The sequence below is a fragment of the Pelodiscus sinensis genome, chromosome 12, assembly GCF_049634645.1.
Source record: "Pelodiscus sinensis isolate JC-2024 chromosome 12, ASM4963464v1, whole genome shotgun sequence".
In the NCBI taxonomy this organism is placed as follows: Eukaryota; Metazoa; Chordata; order Testudines; family Trionychidae; genus Pelodiscus; species Pelodiscus sinensis.
Window position 1 is genome coordinate 3,120,871 of NC_134722.1, and position 20,991 is coordinate 3,141,861.

Below are 20,991 nucleotides of genomic sequence, written 5' to 3' on the forward strand. Positions count from 1 at the left end.
TCTTTACACCCCACCAGATTTGTAGCTGCCGAGGATCGGGAGGTAATTTAATGGCTCAGGAGAAAGGAAATAAATCTATTAGAAGGGAATAGCTGTTTGTTTACATATCTTGCCATGAACATTACCATGAGCAGCCGCAGCAGCAGGTGTATGTGCAAGCACCATTTATTTACATAATAAAATTGCCAAGTAGATTTGTAGCTTCGGGGCACCCTTTCTGCTCAGCGCGCGTGCCTAACTCCCATTAACACTAATGGCAGCTGCCGTGCGCTCACCAAGCACAGAGCAGGCCCTCCGAGCGCCCTCGTGGCTAATTTTAAGAGATCTAAGGGTGCAAACGTTTCGCTGCGTTTGGCTCCCCCCTCCACCTGCCCTGTCAGGCAGGCCGGCCTCACAGCGCACTTTGAATCTGCACATTCTGTTTTCCTCTGCCCCCCCGTGGGTGAAAGCTGCCGGGGCGGACTACGACTGGCCGGGTCTTGGCAACGAAGGGGTTACGCAGCCCAATTCAGCTCTCAAAATGTCTCCCCCAGATCCCTGGAGCACCCAGCATTAAAAAACAAATTCCTCCAGCCTGGAATGGAATTTGCGACATGCTCTGAACTGGGAAGCCTCTTTGTATTCCGCGCACGGCAGCGCCGAGCCGGCTGTCAGAGCCACGCTGTGAGACAGGGCAAAACCCCGCCGTGATGAAAGCAGGCGAGGCTCCAGCAGGGCCTCCCCTGGTGTTTACACCCGAAAAACCCCACAAACCCACTCAAGGGCATCTTACAGAGAGCGGGGCTAATAAGCCGCTCCACCCTGGAATGCGCAATACAGCTGATCTCAGGAAGCCAGAGAGGGCTGCAGTTCCAGACATGCTGGGAGCCCCTCTAAGGATCTGGGAAGCAAGGGCTTTGGAGAAGACAAATGTCGCAGGACCCCGAGTGGCTTCCTTTTGCCTTGTGTGGGGCTGTTAGCTGCTCTAGCTCCCTGCGAGCTCTGCTCCACATCACCCACGCTCCCCCTAAGCTGCACGGCTTCCCACTGCACACGGCTCAGGGGGACAGCAGGGAGAGATCTCTCTCCAAGCCCTTAAGCTGCCCCCAGCAGAGAGCTGCCATGGCGGGAGGAAAGGGGCTGCCATCCCCAGAAGGGAGCCACCCAGACAAGCCTGTGCCCCAACCCTCTGATCCACCTTGAGCCCCCACCCTGAACACTCTCCTGCCCTCATCCCTGGCCCCACCCCAAAGCTCACATCCCCAGCCCCCTTCTGCCCCAAAGTTCTCCCTAAGCTGGGCGCTTGAGCAGCTGCTCAGGAGAGATTCAAATGCCCTCCGGCTGATTAGCAGAGCGCCCACCGCTCGTTTCTCCCCTACTAGAGGTGCACATCTGCACATGCCTCGGGGCATGTAAAATTATTCCGCACAAGGATGGAAAAGATTAGAGGGAACCTTATTATGCAACCCAACCCAACCGCAGGGTCTCAGGCTTGAAAGACCAGTGGGTTGGACCACTGTGGAAAAGCCCACGGACCAAACCGATATTCTCCTCTCAAACAACATCACAGCTCCCCTTGGCCAAGAGACGCACTTCAAAAAAGAAAGGGAAAACCGATTGGGTTACCTTGTTCCCAGCTTGGTGCTGGACTGCCTCTGGGGATACATGCTAGGGCTCTCCACAGTCCAGCTATAATGGCCTGATTTCAATGACCAGCATCTGCCCCAAGTCCCACCCCAAAATTGGCACGTCTGCCATCTAATTTACATCCCCTCGGTAAGTGCAATGTGGGTGTAAACAGGGACAAAGGGCCAGTCGTGGGGCACGCTGGCTGCTCCAAGCCACACTCACCAACGCGGGGCCTGCGGCCACCGGAAACACACAGACTGGGTCCACAGCGGCCCGCACACGTCCAGCGCACAACCCTGGGCTTTGATCTCTTTGGGATGCCCTGAAGTAATGGGGCGGCCAACATTTACCCTGGGAGACTTCCCCATTCCAACATTTCCTCCCAGACCTGCCCAACCGCCCCCCCCCCCCCCCCTCGGAAGGGCTTCCCACCGGAGAGACGAGTGCGTTAGGACATCGCAGGGCCGCACTCCAAGTCACTGTGTGGTCTGGAGCGGCGGCCCCTGGGCCCGTGCTGGGGAAAGCAAACAGCTGTCCAACCTCAGCCAGCGCTTTCTGCTTCTCTGGCAGCCTCTCGATGCTCCTTCCGTCTGGAGGAGACTCATCCCGTTCCAAAGAGAGACTGACCCTGTCGGCGGATGGAAGCTGCAGGCCCAGAAGCAGCCAAGCGCCTTGCGGGTCTGGGTCAGCCTGCCTTATGAAGCAGAAGGACGCACGGCAAACTCTGCCTGTGGGCCAAATAGGAGCCGTATGTTCTGGCCAACCATCCTAGCAGTGGGTGTGGCCTCTTACTAGGTATGAAACATCCCCCGGAGCAGCGGCATCACCCGTGGGCCGTGCTGGAGGACCAATAGCAACAGGGCAGCTCTTGCGCTTAGGTCAGACACAGCTACCTGGTGTGACACGAGCAGCGTGCACAGGAACACGATTACGACCCCACGGTGCTTCCTGCCTCACCTCCACCAGACATGGCTAGGGGGCGCTCGTCACTGAGGCTGGCCCGTGCACGCACACCGGTCCCACGCTCCAGCTGTTGAAGAGCTGAAAAATCGCAATCAGGACAAACGAACAGTTCTAGTAGCACCAGCTTCCCCCACGGAGCCCAAACGAATAGACGGTGGGACGTCTCATCCCCAGCCTCTCTCAGTGACCCTCCTGCAGGTCTCGCACGCACAGAGGGGGGCTGATAGGCCCATTTCAAGAGGGGTGGATGGAAGGTGGGAGGGTTCACCGACTAAGAGCGGCCCCTTGCACAGAACCTTTTGCCTTGGCATTTTAACCCAGGGGGTCTCACTCCCCATCACACCAGTGGCAGGGCGGAATGAGAAGCGATGCAGTGGAAAAGTACCTGGATATTTAACGTCACCAACTTCACTAGACGCCAACAGGCAGCCCCTGGGAATCACAGGTGCCTCGTGAGCACTAGGGATGTTAGAGACCAGTCGACTATCCAATAAGCATTTGCTTATCAGATAGTCTTTTGACTAGTCTATTTCCATCACCCCCTTGCTGCCTCTATGAGATAGAGGCAACAAAGGTGGGGAAGGGGTACTTCAAGGGATACCCCAAGGCAGCATTTCAAAGGGGCAGCCGCTGTACAGCTGATCCTTTTGGCATTTCAAAGGGGCAGCTGCTGTGGAGCCTGGGGTCAGCTGGGGACTCCCCAGCTGATCCCGGGCTCTGCATGGCATTTCCCCAGAACCCGGGGTGGGTTCTGGGGAAGCGCCGTGCGGAGCCTGGGGTCTTGTACATTTCAAAGAAGAAATGCGGAAGTGCCTGTCGACTAGTCGATGGAAATTCCATCAACTGGTCAATTAACCGCATTTTAACATCCTTAGTGCACACAGTAACCCCGAGGAGGGATCAGGCAGGGGCCGCGAGGTGCTACCAAAATACAGTAACGGCAGGCAGAACCCCTGCAAAGGGAAGATACGATGCCAGGCACAGTTTCAGTTTCCCTTCTTCCATGCTATCCGGGCGCATGCTCAGCTAGCTACTCCCCAATGTGCGCCAGCTGCTAGCACACAGGGACAGGTGCTCACACGCAGCCCAGGGTGCTAGGGGAGGGAGACAGCAGCAAACTGAAGGACAGGTATCACGGGGGTTTCTCCGGCATATATGTATTGTCTTTCTCCCCCATCCTCAGGCCCTTGTTTTCTCCGCCTCTCCTTGGGGGTGGAATGGCGTTTATAGGAGTGGACAGTCCCTAGCACGCGGAGGGTGCTCCCTTAACAACTGCAGGCACAGTTACCCCCCGTCTCGTCACTGATCTGCCCTAACAGCGAGAGCCCTGCCTGGATACAACCGGCTACCCACCGACAGACACTGGCATCACTGATCCGCAGGGCTCAGCTCCCAAGAGACACTGGGCCAACGGGGCAGTGTGTAGTCCAGTCGCTCCCGAGAGCCAGTGCCCTGCGCCAGCAGCTCCCCCCGGCAGTGCGGCGGTACCGCCCCCAGTGGGGCTGTATGACCCAGATCGCCGCCATGGTGGGGGGTGGAGCTGGGAGGGGTACAGTTACACTGCCAGGGAGAGGTGGCTCCTGGGAGTGACAAGGCTCCACTCCGCTCCCTTGGTCGCAGTGTCTCTTGGGAGCAGAGCTCTGCGGATCAGTGGGTACCCATGTCTATCCACGGATACCCGCATCCGTGGGCGGTTGTGTCTGCGCACGGCTCTACGAACAGCCTTCTCGACTCCCACTGGTGAGATCCGACGCAGGTCTGGGCTCCGGAAGACTTGCAAAGTCCCCCCTAAGGAAGCGCCGATTGCTGAGGAACACCCCATAATGGAATGGAACCGAAACCTCTGGATGCTTCTCTGAGCCTCACACTCCAGCCCCGGTAGGTTCACTCCTCGTTAACAGGAACGAGGGGGGGACTGATCTGACACACGGAGGCTGAGCCCCCCTGCTGTTCCCTGCCAGGCAGGCTGCAGATGGATGTGCCCAAAGGACAAGACAGAAGAGAAGCTGGGTAAGGAAAAATTTGCATGTCAATCTGGAGAGCAAACCCCGCAGAGGACAAGATGAAAAAGAAAACTCCAAGACCAATAAATAAGTAACAGCTCCAAGGTGGGGCAGAGCGGGTCTGTCACTCGGCGTGTCACTTTGAAGAGCTTGGCTATCGCGTGGGAACGGCCAAGAAATAATAACGAACGATAAAACCATTAGAATTAACCCCTTTGCTCTGCACCAGCCCTCTGCAGAACGGCAGAGGGATCAATTGCACTGTGGCTAGAGAGAGCAATGCCTCTTCTTCCCAAAGCCGCGGCCTGCCCTTGTCCCTCGGGAGACAGCTCATTAACTAAACCACTGAGATAGCGGGGGGAGGGGAGGGGGAATGCTGATGGGGTGGCGGGTGGGTGGAACGGGTGAAAGATTTCTACCCAACTGTTTGTTTAAACGCACAGGAGCCCCCGACATTTCTGCCTGCTGCGAAATGCCATTTGTTGTGAGTCAATATGTTCTCGACTGTCTTTCCTGAAACCCGCGGGGATGGCTGTGCTGAAAGCAAAGAGCCCGGCGCGATCGCTTCCGATGATGTTATCTGCGCAGGGCAGACGGGAAGGATCGCGAGCAGGAGACTCTGGAAAGTTAAAGGCATTGGGCTTCTCATACATTATCCTCAGCTTGCTCCACATACACAGCACAAACCTGTGACCACTTACCGACATCTGGGCTTGGATCACGTCCCTTAAAAACAAGCCACTCCTCACGCCTCCGAGGGGAAAGGAGACAAACAAGGTCCCTGTAATTCGCGGTTTTGTCCCGTGAGCTGTAAGCAATGTGTGCGGCCCCAGCACCCTACGTTTGTGCTCCACTCACAAGCAAGGTTGGATTTTGCAAACCAAAATGCTGAAAAACTGTTAGGGGCCCCACTGGCCTCCCCCACGCGACCGTGAGAAGAGAGAGAACGAGGAAGACGCAAAAGCAGAAGGCGAGCAGACTGAAAGAGAAAGGCAGATCGGTTTTAAACCGTTTGCTTTTGAACAGGGACCTACGAGAAGATCTCATCACCCTCAGCCATCCACCCGCAGAAGCCTGGAGGGTCCTACCAATGCCACAATGGATGTGCTGATGGAGGGTGTAGTCCCCTGGGGAGGTGAGGTGCAAAGGATTCCAACAAGGGGAATTCCAACAACAGCTGGGATGTGATGCACCATCAGAGCCAAAGGCAGCAGCTCAGCCTCTTGGAGATGTTTCCTAAAAAGGACGTAGGGATGTTAAATTTAGATTCATTGTCTAAGGGTATGTCTACACTAGCTCGTTACTATCTACACTAGCTCGTTAACCAGAGTTGCAAATGACGCCTGGGATTTAAATATCCCGGGCTTTATTTGCATGTTCCCGTCCAGCTGCCATTTTTAAATTCCCCTTAGTTCGAACGAACTGCCTGCGGCTACACACGGCAGTTTAAAGTTAATCCGAACTAAGTCCTTAGTTCGGATTAACTGTTAAACCTCATCCCACGAGCGCAGCGCCCCTTACAACTGCAATCAGGCGCCCCAGGCAGCTGCCTGGTTAGCCCCCCCTTAATCCGGCTCTGGGCGTAGGCCCAAGAGCAGTAAGTACTCACAAGAAAGAACAATCCAGCAGCAGCATGTACTTAGTATGCGCAGAAAGGCGACTGGTGGGCTCAGCAGTCCACTGGCGCTCGCTCTCCAATTCACGTCTCCCCTCAACTCCCGCTGCTGCCTTGACCTTCTGGGCAGCGCCGCTTCCCCCCAGCCTACTGCGCAAGGCACAACGGGTCGACTAAAATACGACTGTGAGGGGCACCTCGTACGCCTGCCGAGGGAAGGAACAGTCGTTACCAATCCCCGGAAGCTTGAATGAACGGCAGCCTGCCTCAGAGAGTGGCCTGACACGCCGCAACCCCAGAAACCAGAAGGAACAGCCAGGGGCCTGGTTTTCAGAGGTGCCAAGCACCTGCTGCTCCCAGCTGGAGCAGTGATTGCACCGCACTTCTGAAAGCTGGGGGCTAAATCCACAGGGCTCTGGCAAGAGCAGAGCTGGGCCACCGCCAGAGCGTGACGCTCTTCGAGAGGAGTTTTTAGAGCCGCACAGACACTGGGCCCAGTGACAGCGATGGCAATCTGGAGCAAGCCCCAAAGGCGTGGCTTACACACGCCGTCAAGGAAACACGGCGCTGCGGTCTGCTCCATTCCAGTGCACCTCAGACTGAGCAGCCACCAGAAAAACCGGACGCGTGATTCCATTGTAGCGTGGGCAAACTTCCAACCAGGAGGAATCAACACAAAAGAACAGGGAATTCTCTCTTGGGAGCAGCAGCTGTACTGGTAGGAAATCAAAAACCACGTCAAGGCCATAGGGAATCTCCAGGGGATTTCCTGGCTATCTGAACCACAGCCTCCTTTATAACGACATGGTCCGAAAAATTAGCCCATTAGTCACCATGATCTCTTTACCCGTTACCTTAGACGGCAACTCTGCAAGGGCTGGCTGGAAGCGCAGGCCCGTGTTATCCTGGGTGTGACTCCCCTTCCTTTGATGTGACGTTGGGGATGGAACTGGGTCAGCACACCAGGAATATTCAGTCTGAAGTCCTACCGACCACTCCCAGACCCAGCTCTGCTTGGGGCGTGGCTATTTGCTAGGGGAGTGAGCACACTAGCTTTCCACATCCACAGCCCTGGGTGCAAATTCAGAGAGGTTCCCAAGTGGAGTGGGGCTGGTTGTCTCTATCACACCCTAAAGGTATATGCATTCCGATTTGCTGTCGCCCGCTGTATTTTAGCTCAGCTGGAAGTCTCTGTCCAGGAAAGGCCACAGAACGGGCCTTGGGGCCAATCAGACACCTACAGGCACAGCACGCCAGAGTCACAATGCCTGGCTTGGAAGAGAGAGGGAAAAAAAAAAAAGAAACTCTCCTCCCCCTCCCCACTTCAGAGGGAGCCAATAGTTCATCCCAGGGGCTCACCAAACTGGTAAGTCACTCAGAACATCTGCTAGAGATAATTAAGCAATAATTTTTTAAAAAAGAGGACTTGTATTAGCTGAATTTATGACTCGGCGAGTCATTGCAAACAAACAGAAAAATTGCACATTAGGATGCTAACTAGATGCAGGTCTATTTATACGCTACCTCGATCAGGCCAGCACGTTTTCCGCTTCAGGTGTCGGTGTTACGCCCACAAACGTCAACGCTTTCATTGACGGGGAAACACCTGCTTGCCTCTAGAGATGGGCGAGTACCAGGGACGGTCTACGCCAAGGGGCCGCTCAGTAACACATTGCTCCCATTTTGCGCTTGGCGACGTGAGGAGGAAGATGACGTCGACAGGGAAATGGAGGCATATTCAGGCTGCGCTGTGAAGGTTTGCCCCGTTGCCCAAGGTAATTCACACAGACATTAGACATCTTTGGGCTGGCTCGTAGCAGCAGCATTTGCCTTATTATCAGTATGAAGGGCCTCAATTTGTCATGGCAATTTTGGGGCGGGGATGGCAAACCTCATGGGTTGGCTGGCGTAAAACTGTCCAGCTGTGGAAATCATAGAACATGAGAACTGGAAGGGCCCTTGAGAGGTCATCCGATCCAGTCCCCTGCCCTCATGGCAGGACCAAGCACCAGTTAGACAGCAGTCGGAGGTGTGCTGTGGAGAGAACAGAATTCAAAATGGCCACCCTTAAAGGGACAAGCCTCCTCGCCCCCCCACCCAACAAAAAAATCCTTGGTGTTCCCTATTAAAAAAATATATATATATAGTTTGGTGTTCCACCATCCTAAAAAGTTTAAGAAACACTGATCTAGCCCACCCCTGACAGGTGTCTGTCTAACCTGCTCCTAAATATCTCCAGAGATGGGGATTCCACAACCTCCCAGGCAATTTATTCCAGCGTTTAACCACCCTGACAGGTAGTAAGTCTGTCCCAATGTCCAACCTAAACCTCCCTTGCCGCAGTTTAAATCAGAGCCAACCTCTGACCGGCGGCGTCGTGTGCCTCAGAAGTTTTAAAGAGGGGCTCCAATATCATGGGGAATCCCAGCTTGTCCCTTTCCTCCCAGGCGACTAATCTAAGCCGTCTTGGCTGGTAATTTAGTTGCGCCAAGAACGATTTCCTGAAATGCTCTACTCTGTGCCACTGGGTGCACTGAGCTGTAGACAGAACCACCTCCACCTAAAGTTAAAAAGAAAAGAACTCCCACTGTGATCCAGTGCCCGGCGGCCCTCCTGCATACTGAGGACAGAGCCGAAAGAAAGACGAGTACCAGAACGCGGCTGGGGGACATCCATAAGGCCTGCTTCAGAAAAACACGGAGCCCCTACACTCAAGAAGAGTCCACACACCTATACATCATCACAGGACCTAATCACATCAGCGGCTCATACAACTGCACGTCCATCATTGTGATCTACGCCAGCAAGTGCCAGCACGTGCATTGGCCATACTGGAGAGTCTCTGTGCCAGAGGATAAAACCTGTTGGGGAGCAGTTTAAACTTGCCCAGGCACTCCCTCGTGGATCTCAAAGTTTCAGAGAGTAGCCGAGTTTGTCTGGAAGTGACTTTGCTCTTACAAAGCAATTTCAAAAACCAGCTGGAGAGAGAAGCTGCAGAACTTGGTTTCATTCACAAGTTTGACACCTGGAATAGAGGTTTGAACAAAGACCTGAACTGGATGGTGTGACGACGTGTTGGGGTCCCCTGTCTCCTGCACCCCCAAATGGCACGAACAGACTCCCCCAGCCAGTAGAATGGAGGTAGTTTATTGCTTCTCCAGGATATAGCACAGCACAGATGTCATCTGGTTACAGGAACTGGGGCTAAGAGGCCTCAGTGCCCCCCTTGAGAAGGGGGAGTCCCAGCCTCCTCCCCAGCTCCTTCTCCCCTGCTTTCCAGACAGGAACTAACTAACTAACTCTCTTCCAGCCCTGCCCCCCAGCCAGGGCAGCCTTCACCTTCCTTTGTTCCTCTCCATGGGGGGTGGCTGGTCAGACAGGTTGACACACCCTTTGCATAGTGACTCATCCTGTTTTGCTGGGCCGTGGTACCAACTGCAGCCAGTGGGGGTTACCCCAGAGCCAGCAGCATAGAAACCAGCCAGGTACCCCCACTACGTCACAGTTCTCCCCCCTCTGAGAGCGAACTGAGCAGGGTCACTCCGCTCGTGACCTAGGGAAGTTCGGGTCCTCTGCGTGGGAACCCGCCCTGGGGACATGGGTGCTCCCCTTGACTCGGGCCGGCCGCGGCGAGGCCCCACATGAATTAGCTTCCCTCTGTCCACTCGACACCCCGCTCCAGGGCGACTGACACAGGCCTGTCCTCAGGGGTCACACCCACCCTTCCGCTGGCCTTCATCTCTGGCCAGGGTCTCTCGGGCCGGGGAAATGAGCCCAGTGAGCCTTCTCTGGGCAGCCAGGGTGGCTTCCATCCCTGACGCTCCATCCAGTTAGGCCTTCCCCTCCCATAACTCTCTCAGCAAGCCCAGAGGCTCCTCTATATGAGGTAGGGACCCCCAAGCCGCTTTCCTCCTGTCTTGGGCCTTCCCGCCCCTCTGGCAGGAGTCACAGGACCGGCAGTACCGCTGCACCGCTGCAAATATCCCCGGCCAGTGGAAGTGTTGGAGCAGCCTCAGCCGGGTGCTCCGGATCCCCCGGTGGCCCACCACGGGGACGTCGTGGGCCAAATACAGCAGCTTGAGGCGATACTTTCGGGGGACGACCAGCTGCCGCTGGACCCCCCATGCCCTCACCTTTCTGGGGGGAAGCCATTCCCGGAACAGGAATCCCCGCTCCCACAGGAATCTCTTCTGGCCACCTCTCCCCCGGGGCTGAGCTACACGGAGGCCAGCCTGGTCCCTCAGCCTCTGCAAGGAGGGGTCTGCCTGCACCTCAGCCTGGAATTCAGTCGCTGAGGCAGGGATCGGGACCTGTCCCCCACCTTTGCCTAGGTCCGGAGTCCCAGCCTGGCTGGACCCCGTGTCCACTGGGATGGGACCCTGAGGACGTTGCCAGGAGTCCTTCCCTGGATCCAGATTGCCAGCCCCTCGCTGGCTCTGGCTCCGGGTCGTGACTAGAGCCTGCTGGGATTCATGGGGCCACTCCTCTAGGTCATTCCCCATCAGCACCTCGGTGGGCAAGTACGGGTGCACCCCCACTTCCTTGAGACCTTCCTTGGCCCCCCATTTCAGATGCACCCTGGCTACAGGCACCTTAAATGGGGACCCGTCTATGCCCTTCAGGGTCAGCTGCGTGTGGGGTAGTATCCGGTCTTGGGCCACTATGTCGGATTGGGCCAGCGTCACCTCCGCCCCCGTGACCCAGAAGCCCGTCACCTTCCTACCATCCACCTCCAGGGGTATGAGGCACTCGCTCCGCAGGGGCCGCCCTGCTCCCACCCGGTACATGGAGAAATCCACCTCCCGAGGGTCAGGCCTCCCAGGGGAGGTGCACTGAGCATCCTTCCCCTCTCTCTGAGCTAAGGTTTGCCGGCCAGTCCCTGCCTCTGGGGCAGCCTGCCCTTCCTCCCACCCCAGCCAGTTAACCCTGGAAAGTCCCCGGTCATGGGACCTGGTGCACTGAGCCCTCTTGTGGCCTTTTTGCCCACAGCGATGGCAAGTTAGGCTTTGGGCTATCTCTGTCCAGGCCCTGGCTGGTTCTCTGGGGCGCAGACGACCTGTTCCTTGGGCTTGCCTCATAGTTGACTCCCTCCGTCGCTCAGCCGAGATCCGGTCTCTGCGCAATTCCCTTTCTCTCCGGGACTCCCGTTCACACCCGGACCAGCTCTCCATGAACTCATCTGCCAGTCTCCCGGCCTTCTGGGGGGTCTCTGGTCTTCGGTCCTTGAGCCACAGCCTCAGTTTGGGTGGGCACGCTTCATAGAACTGCTCCATCATGAACAGCTTGAGCAGCTCCTCTGTGGTCTGGGCTCCGACTCCAGACACCCACTTGCGGCCGTATTGCACCAGGGGGGAGGCCAGATCCACATAGGTCTCCTGTGGCTCCTTCTGCACCCCCCGGAACTTCTTCCTGTACATCTCGGGGGTCAGCCCGAACTTGTGCAGCAGGGCCTCTGTCACGTTGCTGAATTGGAGGGAAGCAGCCAGATCGCTGCTGCACCCCTAGGTGGGGGTGTTGGCCCCAGAAATTGGTGTGGGGGGAGCCATGTGGGGTATTGAATGGGAGATTATTGTTTGTTGATCTTATGTACGCTATTTATGAGAGTGTATAATGTCTATGTGTGTAGGTAGGAATCTGTAATCTGTGTGGAAGCTGAATATTTCTGTGAATGTGGTTAAGCATGGCTATGGACAGGCTGAGTAGCAAAACCCTGTGGAACAATGACTCTCAATAGGCTATGGACACACCCAAAGAATGGGATTTGTCACCTGAGGGCAGCCAGCAGGAAACATAGAGATTGGCCTCTGACCAGGTGACTTGCTGCATACCAGAAGAGGCCAGGAAGGGGGTATAAAGAGGCCATGTGGTCGATGCCATTTTGGTTCTCAGCTCAGCACTTCATCCCAGAGGCAGCACTGCAGGGACTGAAGAGCCCGAAAGACCTGCGAACCCATCCTGATGATAGGATGTGCAATAAGAACTTTTAAACCAGCAGCTGCAACATCTCTGCTAGAGCCTGCATCGAGAACTGGGAGATTCGGTGCATGTAACGTACTGTACTTGAATAACCTTACTCTCAGGCTTTTCTTTCCTGTAATAATAAACCTTTAGATATAGATTCTAAAGGATTGGCCCAGCGTGATTTGTGGGTAAGGTCCAGAGGGTAAATTGACCAGGGATCTGTGGCTGGTTTCTTGGAACCGGACAGAACTTGTTCGGGGTAGGTGGGATTGGGTGCTAGGACCCCCCACCTGTGTATGAGGCCCGGGGCCATCTGGGGCACGGATATTGCTGGGGTGTCGGAGGGGTTTTGCTCGGGAGGCTTCAGGCAGGTTGCTGAAGCGTTCTGTGAGACTGGTTTTTGGCCTGTGTGGAGAGGTCGCCAGTCAGGGGGACTGTAAAGAGCCCCGGATTTGAGCAGTTCGCCCTGAGCGGACGCCCTAAGCTGTGCCCAGATACGGCCCGGTCTGTCACAGCCTCCTTGACTCGGTTGTAATCCCCTGGCTGTAGGTCCTCCAGCTGACTGAGCACTCCGGCCGCCTCCTGGTTCAGTGCGGGGATGAGCTCCTGCAGCCAGTCAGCTGGGGGGACCCGTTGCAGTCCACAGGACCTCTCAAAGGAGCTGAGGAACCCGTCTATGTCACCCATGTCCCTCAGTTGGGCCACCACGAGCCTCTCCAAGCACCTGGCAGCCCCGGGACCCTGGGGCCCATCCGCACTTGGTGCAGCCGGTGCCCCGCCGGTTCTCCGCTCTGCCATGGCCAGCTCATGCTGTCGCTGCCTCTCTCGATCCTGGCAGTCCCTCTCTCAATCTTGGCGATCCTTCTCTCGGTCCTGGCGGTCCCTCTCTCGGTTCTCTACTTCCAATTCCTTGATCCGCAGCTAGATATCCAGCCGCCGCAGCTCTGCTGGGCTGGCCCCTGCCCTAGATGGGCTACAGCTTGCAGGCCTCCTGGGGGCAGCTGTCTCATCTCTCTGGTGGGTTCCAGCGTTTCTCCCCCTCTCTGAGCCTGACACACTCTCAGGAGGAATCTGGCTGCTCCCCCTGGGGACAAGATCCTGGCCCTCTGGCTGGTCATTCTCTTCCAGCCGGGCAATCAGCTGGGCGTTGGTTGCTTTCTGCACAGGCAAGCCCCTCTCTCTGCACAGCCCCACCAGCTCTGCCTTCAAGAGTCGGGCGTAGGCCATCTGCCCGCTGGTCCCCTCGGTGCAGACTCACCAGTCTAGTGCTGCAGCGCCCCACGATTCCCAGGAACCGCTTCGCTCTGTCTCTTGAATGCCTGCTCCAGGGCTCTTGCTTCTACTGCGCCTTGTCGCTCGCCGCTGGAAGCTCCATCCACGGGGTGCAGTGAATCCCACTCCTGACACCAGTGTGACGGCACGTTGGGGTCCCCCGTCTCCTGCACCCCCAAATGGCACGAACAGACTCCCCCAGCCAGTAGAATGGAGGTAGTTTATTGCTTCTCCACGATATAGCACAGCACAGATGTCATCTGGTTACAGGAACTGGGGCTAAGAGGCCTCAGTGCCCCCCTTGAGAAGGGGGAGTCCCAGCCTCCTCCCCAGCTCCTTCTCCCCTGCTTTCCAGACAGGAACTAACTAACTAACTCTCTTCCAGCCCTGCCCCCCAGCCAGGGCAGCCTTCACCTTCCTTTGTTCCTCTCCATGGGGGGTGGCTGGTCAGACAGGTTGACACACCCTTTGCATAGTGACTCATCCTGTTTTGCTGGGCCGTGGTACCAACTGCAGCCAGTGGGGGTTACCCCAGAGCCAGAGCTTCCCAGGTGATCAGTCAGCCCTGCCCAGTTAGTCATCTCCTGCATGGAGCCCTGAGTCCGGACTGGGTGTGGCACACCTGGGAAGCTGTGCTACTGCCCAGCAGCTTAGAGGCAACGCTGGTGAGAACCCAGGGGCACAGCCTGCTCCTTGCCCAGACGCAGCGGGGCTGCACTTAGCTTGAAGAGGCAGAAGCAGGCCGGATTTGATGGGTCCTTCCTGCTTTCACCGATTGCCTTTCACTCTTGGTCTGTCTCTCCATTTTTTCAGTCCCATCTCCACTGCGGAATGTCCGTGAGGAGTTTCCGACCCAGAAATAAGAGGAGAGCTGTTCCCCAAAGCCCTCTCTCTCCTAAAGCTCTACATGGAAGGACTTCGGGGGAGCTTCAGAGAGACATTTGGCCCATAGGAAATGTCCCTAACACACACATGTGGGTTTCGTGACCACTATAAACCATCTGGCAAGATCCAAGTAACAAGAAACACAGCTACAAGGACTGTATTTTTTTTTAAGATGCGCTCAAAGAAAGAAGCTTAAAAGAAATGAGTCATCATTCTGCAATGCACATCAAACAAGTTAAATAACTGACTTTCTTAACGACGTGTTAATCAAAGTGCACCGATTCTCAAAGCAGATTCTGTCACCAAGCAGCCTTCTATCTTCTCAGCCCTGATGCATGCACTAAGAGAGTTTTATTCTGACAGATCCAATATAGCAATCAATAAAATCTTATTATATGGAGCGGAGAGACAAGGGTTTGTAGCAGGATTTATGCACAGCCTTCAAACCCAGTGCATTTCGTCTCTCTACTGAACCTGTAATTGAAAAGAAATCTCCCCAAACACACCGGATGTGAATTTTCTGGCTCTATGGGCAATTCAGACTGGACGCCAGTCTCCTGTTGGGAACCAGGAAGCTCTGCCATCTTCTCTCAACCTGTAGTTAGGTTTGCCAGATACCTCAGGAGCAGGCAGTCACAGCAAAGAGGAAACCGGATGTGTGGGTCAGACCGAGACTTTGGGCACAATAATGAGTTTGGAAGCCATTCAACCCCTCAAATCAAGGCTACTCAACTTTGGAAGCCCCGGGGGCCACACTGATGCTCGCAGCACATGCCAAAGGCTGCAACTCAAGTGTGATTAAACAAAGGCTGTGAATGGCTCGCTCACTACAAAAGCAGCTTCTCCTCTCTTGGAATTCACACCTCCAGATCAGCTACTAGAAGTGGGCCTCATCCTTCCTTATTGGATCTCCAGCCTGCTTCTGGCCTGGATATTTATACCTGCCTCTGGAAATTTCCACGACATGCATCTGACGAAGTGGGTCTTTGCCCACGAAAGTTTATGCGCCAACACTTCGGTTAGTCTATAAGGTGCCACAGGACTCCTCGCCGCTTTTGCAGATTCAGACTAACACGGCTACCCCTCTGATACTTAACTTAAGTGTGGTTGCATGTATATGCAAATATATATGCAATAGCTTCTTTCACACTGACGGGCATGAATACAAAGATTAAGGCAAGACGACACAACACACAGGCCCCATTTATGTCAGTTCTGCTGATATTAATAAAATGCAACATTTACCCGATTTCCATCCGTGTGACAGCACTTTACACGAGCAACGACAGTCCAGGAATGTAACTACTAACACGCATCTCAATAGAAGACCATTACATTGACTCCTTTTTTTGTGTTGGCTGTGTGTCGAGCCCTGAGTAAACCCAAACCGCACCGTGGGCCGCAAACAAGCGGGTTGCAGGCCGCATGCTGTCCACGGGCCGCATGTTGAGTAGCCCTGCCTCAAACCCTTCTGCCTCCCAACGAGGACGGCTCAGAAGTGTCTCCTGGATGCTTTGACGAAGATCACCAATTGCTAGGCAAAGCCACGGGCGGCAGCTTTTAACCCATGCAGGTGTCAGGCAGCTTCGGCGGATGGGCAGAGGAGGGGAAAAGAGAAGAGCAGAGAGTGCTGGCGATGACCCATGGTAGCATTTCCAGACCGAAATTCTCCAAGCCACGGGGCTTACTTTGGTGCTGGTGCCGGGGATGCACATTTGGGGCTGAGTTGGTCTCGTTTCCCAGCCCAGCTGGGCTCGCTAGCACCGTGCGGCCTCCCACTGAGAACAGAGGAAGGATGTTTTTCACTTTGACTGGGGATTTGTCTTGCTCTGCGAAGACTCAGCACTGCTCAGGTACATAACAGCAGGTGGCTGCCTAGCAGTCTCTGGAAATGGCTGCAGGCCTTTGATGTAGGCAGCTCTATTGGCAGCATTAACACAACCCAACTGTGACAGACCGGGCCGTGTCTGGGCACAGCTGAGTGCGTCCGCTCAGGGCGAATTGCTCAAATCCGGGGCTCCTTACAGCCCTCGACTGGCGACCTCTCCACACAGGCCGAAAACCAGTCTCACAGAGCGCTTCAGCAACCTGCTTGAAGCCTCCCGAGCAAAACCCCTCCGACACCCCAGCAATATCCGTGCCCCAGATGGCCCCGGGCCTCATACACAGGTGAGGGGTCCTAGCACCCAATCCCACCTACCCCGAACAAGTTCTGTCCGGTTCCAAGAAACCAGCCACAGATCCCTGGTCAATTTACCCTCTGGACCTTACCCACAAATCACGCTGGGCCAATCCTTTAGAATCTATATCTAAAGGTTTATTATTACAAGAAAGAAAAGCATGAGAGTAAGGTTATTAAAGTACAGTACGTTACATGCACCGAATCTCCCAGTCCTCGATGCAGGCTCTAGCAGAGATGTTGCAGCTGCTGGTTTAAAAGTTCTTATTGCACATCCTGCGATCAGGATGGGTTCGCAGGTCTTCCGGGCTCTTCAATCCCTGCAATGCTGCCTCTGGGATGAAGTGCTGAGCTGAGAACAAAATGGCATCGACCACATGGCCTCTTTTATTCCCTTCCTGGCCTCTTCTTGTATGCAGCAAGTCACCTGGTCAGAGGCCAATCTCTATGTTTCCTGCTGGCTGCCCTCAGGTGACAAATCCCATTCTTTGGGTGTGTCCATAGCCCATTGAGAGTCATTGTTCCACAGGGCTTTGTTACTCAGCCTGTCCATAGCCATGCTTAACCACATTCACAGAAATATTCAGCTTCCACACAGATTACAGATTCCTACCTACACACATAGACATTATACACTCTCACAAATAGCGTACATAAGATCAACAAACAATAATCTCCCATTCAATACCCCACATGGCTCCCTTTCATACAGATTTCTGGGGCCAATACCCCCACCTAGGGGTGCAGCAGCGATCTGGCTGCTTCCCTCCAATTCAGCAACGTGACACCAACTAATCAGATTCACCCCGCTCCAAGTGCAGGAGAGACACAATGTCCCTGTTGCAAATGGAGGGAAACGAAGGGGAAAGGCAGGAACAGTAAATAACCCACATGACAACAACAGCGCAGGCTCTTCCCGAAGGACCTTGGGACGAGGCATGAAATTCATGCCAGGAACTTTCCCCAGCAGCAGAGGGTTTTTAACATGGATGACTTATCGGTCCTGCCTCTTAAAAAAAGAACAGGTGAGAAGAGACAGGACACTGCAGTGGTCTCCAACCTTTTTACACCCAAGATCACTTTTTAAGTCTCAGAACAGGCGAAGATCTACTGCCCCACCCCTTCCTTGAAGCCCCGCCTACATTACATAAGGAAATCTAATGTAAATGTACTGCGCAGGTGCGCAGTTCAGAGAGGGCTCAAGAGCTACTCTTAGAGCCCCTGAGATCTACCGGTAGATCGCGATCTACTGGTTGGTGACCACGGGGCTAGAGGGACCTTTGCTCTGACCCAGTCTGGCCGTTCGTATGTTGCTGTGGAATAGGAGGCATGCACGCGTCTTTTGTATTATGGACCTCTGGGCTGGCCTCCTGTTTGGAGAAAGACAAGGGAACAAAGGTAAGGACATAAGAGCGGCCAGACTGGGTCAGACCAAAGGTCCATTCAGCCCAGTGTCCTGTCTGCCCACAGTGGCCAATGCCAGGTGCCCCAGAGGGAGAGAACACAACAGGTAATTCCCACGTGATCCCTGCCCTGTCGCTCATTTCAAGAGAAACAGAGGCTAGGGACACCATTCTTACCCATCCTGGCTAATAGCCATTGATGGACCCAACCTCCAGGAAACTATCTAGCTCTTTTTAAAACCCCGTTAAAGTCCTGGTCTTCATCACATCCTCTGGCAAGGAGTTCCACAGGTTGACTGCACTAAATGAAGAAAAACTTCCTTTTGTTTGTTTTGAACCTGCTGCCTATTCATTTAATTTGGTGACCCCTAGTTCTTATATCGTGGGAATAAGTAAATAACTTTTCTTTATTCCCTTTTCCCACACCAGTCATGACCTCTATTACATCCCTCCGTAGTCTCCTCTTCTGAAAAGTCCAAGTCTTTTTAACTTCTCTTCACATGGGACTTGTTCCAAACACCTCATCATTTTTGTTGCCCTTTTCTGAATCTTTTCCAATGCCAATATCTCTTTTTTGAGAGGAGGCTACCACATCTGAATGCAGTATTCAAGATGTGGGCATATCATGGTTTATATAAGGGCAATAAGATATTCTCTGTCTTGTTCTCTATCACTTCTGTAGCGATTCCAAACATTGTGTTTGCTTTGTTGACCGCCGCTGCACACTGAGTGGAGATTTCCATAGAACTATCTCTTGAGTAGCTGTAGCTAAATTAGTCCCATCCTAGGTCCTGCCTGGAACAGATGACCTTGCAAGGTCCCTTTCAGCCGGACAGGTTGGTGATCCTATGACAAAGGCCTTCGCCTTCCTGAGAGGATGAAAGGAGTTTAGTAAAGGAGTTTGTTAAAACGTGGAAACGGACCACTGAAGCGACATTTCCCTGTTTTCTTCCTCATTTTTCCTCCTGCGTGTCCTGATATGCATCTAGCAGGAACCTTTACAAAGGCACCGACAGTCCAAGGAGGAGAGTATCGGGCGAGGCAACGAAAGGAACTAAAGTGGGAGCACCAAGAAGAGCTGAAGAGACTGATCTGCTTGAAGAGCATGTAGCCCCCAAAAGTGAAACATGCGGTCACTTGACAGATGTCTGTCCAGGTAGTTCTGCACGTCCTGAGCAGTTAACACCTTTCAAGAGCACTTGGTAAAGGGGACTGGGTCTTCAAAACACTCGTCCTACCAGACCTATCCAGCCCGAGTGATGCATGTCAGCTGGAAGGATCTGATGGAGAATGAAGTCGTCGGGAGGACGTTATGGTTTAGAAGGGACACACACCCTACAGTAGTGGAGTCCTCTTGATTCCCTCCTCAGTAATTTGGGACCAATAGCTACCAGGCAAACAGCCGCCTTGAGACGGAAGCCTATGGGTTGCAGTTCCTGAGGAAATAATCCAGAGTTTTTGCACACACAAACTGAAGAATTTAATTCTGAATACATTCAACTGGTCTAGTCTTCCAGCAGGAATGAGACAGTGGATAGCAAGACACGGCAAAGCACGTGTCTCTGTAAGGAGATTCTGGGAGGGTCTTTATCATCACAGCAAGAGACCCAGTGAACAACCAGACTCCTTGTCCCAGGCCTATGCCTTATGGGGGCTCCTTTTGTAAAGGAGAACACAGTGGGCTGGAGAAGTGACTGTCTAAACGTCTGAGAGGGCACAGAAGAACGACATCGGTGCCAGCTGCCCTTCACCGATGGGTTTTTTGGAAGGATCGAAGCATGGATACTACATACAACCCCAAAATGATGCCGTGGAAGCAAGCAGGCAGACATTCCCACTCTCGGGACTTTAGAGAATGCTTGCAGCGGGCACCACCAGCAGCAGGGTTGTTAAATATCGGTTAATTGCATAGTCGAGTCATGTCATGAATTCTTATCGGTTAGTCAACTCTTGTATAGTCCCTGATGGCGGGGCTGACAGCCAGTGTATCAGAGGCAGCAGCCCCTGTCTATGGGGTGGGAGTCTCAGCTTCCGGGTCTAGCACGACCTGGAACTGAGCCAGGCAGCCTGCCCACCTGGCTCCTAACCCACTTAAATGCAGAGCTGCAGCAGAGGTAGGTCCTGGACCCACTATGAGCCAGGCTGCTGGCCAGCCTGCTAAAAAAATATACTGGCAAGGGAGGGGGGAGGGAAATGCATGTAGTTTATAGCATTAATCAATAAGCTTTTGCGTATCGATTAATTGGTGAACCGACTACACCATGACATCCCGAACCAGGAGACTGTTTCTCCTCATTCTTGCCTTCTGGTGGCTTGCACAATGCACACGGCTAGCAGGGAGTTGGTATTTCTGCCGATGCTGCATTTCAGCTTCATGCAGATCACACCGCCAACGAAGCTGTTGGGAACGGGAGCTCGCTCGGACTTCCTTCGACATGGGGCATTTGAACCAAGACCCGTTAGAAGGCTGGATCACAAGAGTTCTCGCTCTCCCGCGGGATTCTCCAGGAACAATGAGATTTCGCTGGCCCACCAGAGCGATTTGAGGTCGAAGTGAATGCACGAGAGCGGAGGGCGCAACGCCTGCTTGGAACCCGGCCCCCGTCGCTGAACTCCGCAGTTGCCACTTGCCACGTGTGAAGGTCAGCTCAGGATCTGCATCCTCTGCCTTGGTCTCAAACCGGCACAGGTTTTATTTCATTGTTTACTCACACTCTTTAAACTGTAGAGAGCCACAGACAGCTGCAGGCTGCCCCCTTCATCTCCTCCCCATTGTGTCAACATCTACATGCTCAAGATGTGCCTTTGTTTGGCGAGACCCATCCCAAGGTGTAGCAAGAGTGACACTCGGCTTTTGCTGGCGGTAATTATTCTTCATTTGCTGACCTGCTGGTTTCTAGGACTGTCATTAACAATCAGATGAATGCTAAATTACAGCTCGGGAGTTATTAGTGACAGCACCGCACTCTGGTCCCTAGTTTACTCTCCTCGCATGTCATTTCTACTCCAGCTGAGCGCAACTTCCATATGGCCTTGAGGATGCTTGAAAACCCTTGTCAATAGCCTGCGATCGCCCTGCCTTGGTCCCTCATCCAGGCTAGC

At 54.2% G+C, this 20,991-nt stretch overlaps 2 protein-coding genes across 5 annotated transcripts in view; both read right to left on the reverse strand.

Moving 5' to 3' along the window:
* Positions 1 to 20,991, reverse strand: part of ACSF3 (acyl-CoA synthetase family member 3) — a 124,510-nt gene that overhangs the window by 21,914 nt on the left and 81,605 nt on the right. The window lies entirely within an intron of this gene.
* Positions 1,212 to 12,288, reverse strand: LOC142831034 (uncharacterized). Its single transcript, XM_075939856.1, has 2 exons — positions 6,184 to 12,288; positions 1,212 to 5,810 (listed from the first exon to the last, which is right to left on the reverse strand). The coding sequence occupies exon 1, from the start codon at positions 11,604 to 11,606 to the stop codon at positions 10,020 to 10,022; it is 1,587 nt and encodes a 528-aa protein (XP_075795971.1). The 5' UTR covers positions 11,607 to 12,288; the 3' UTR covers positions 1,212 to 5,810; positions 6,184 to 10,019.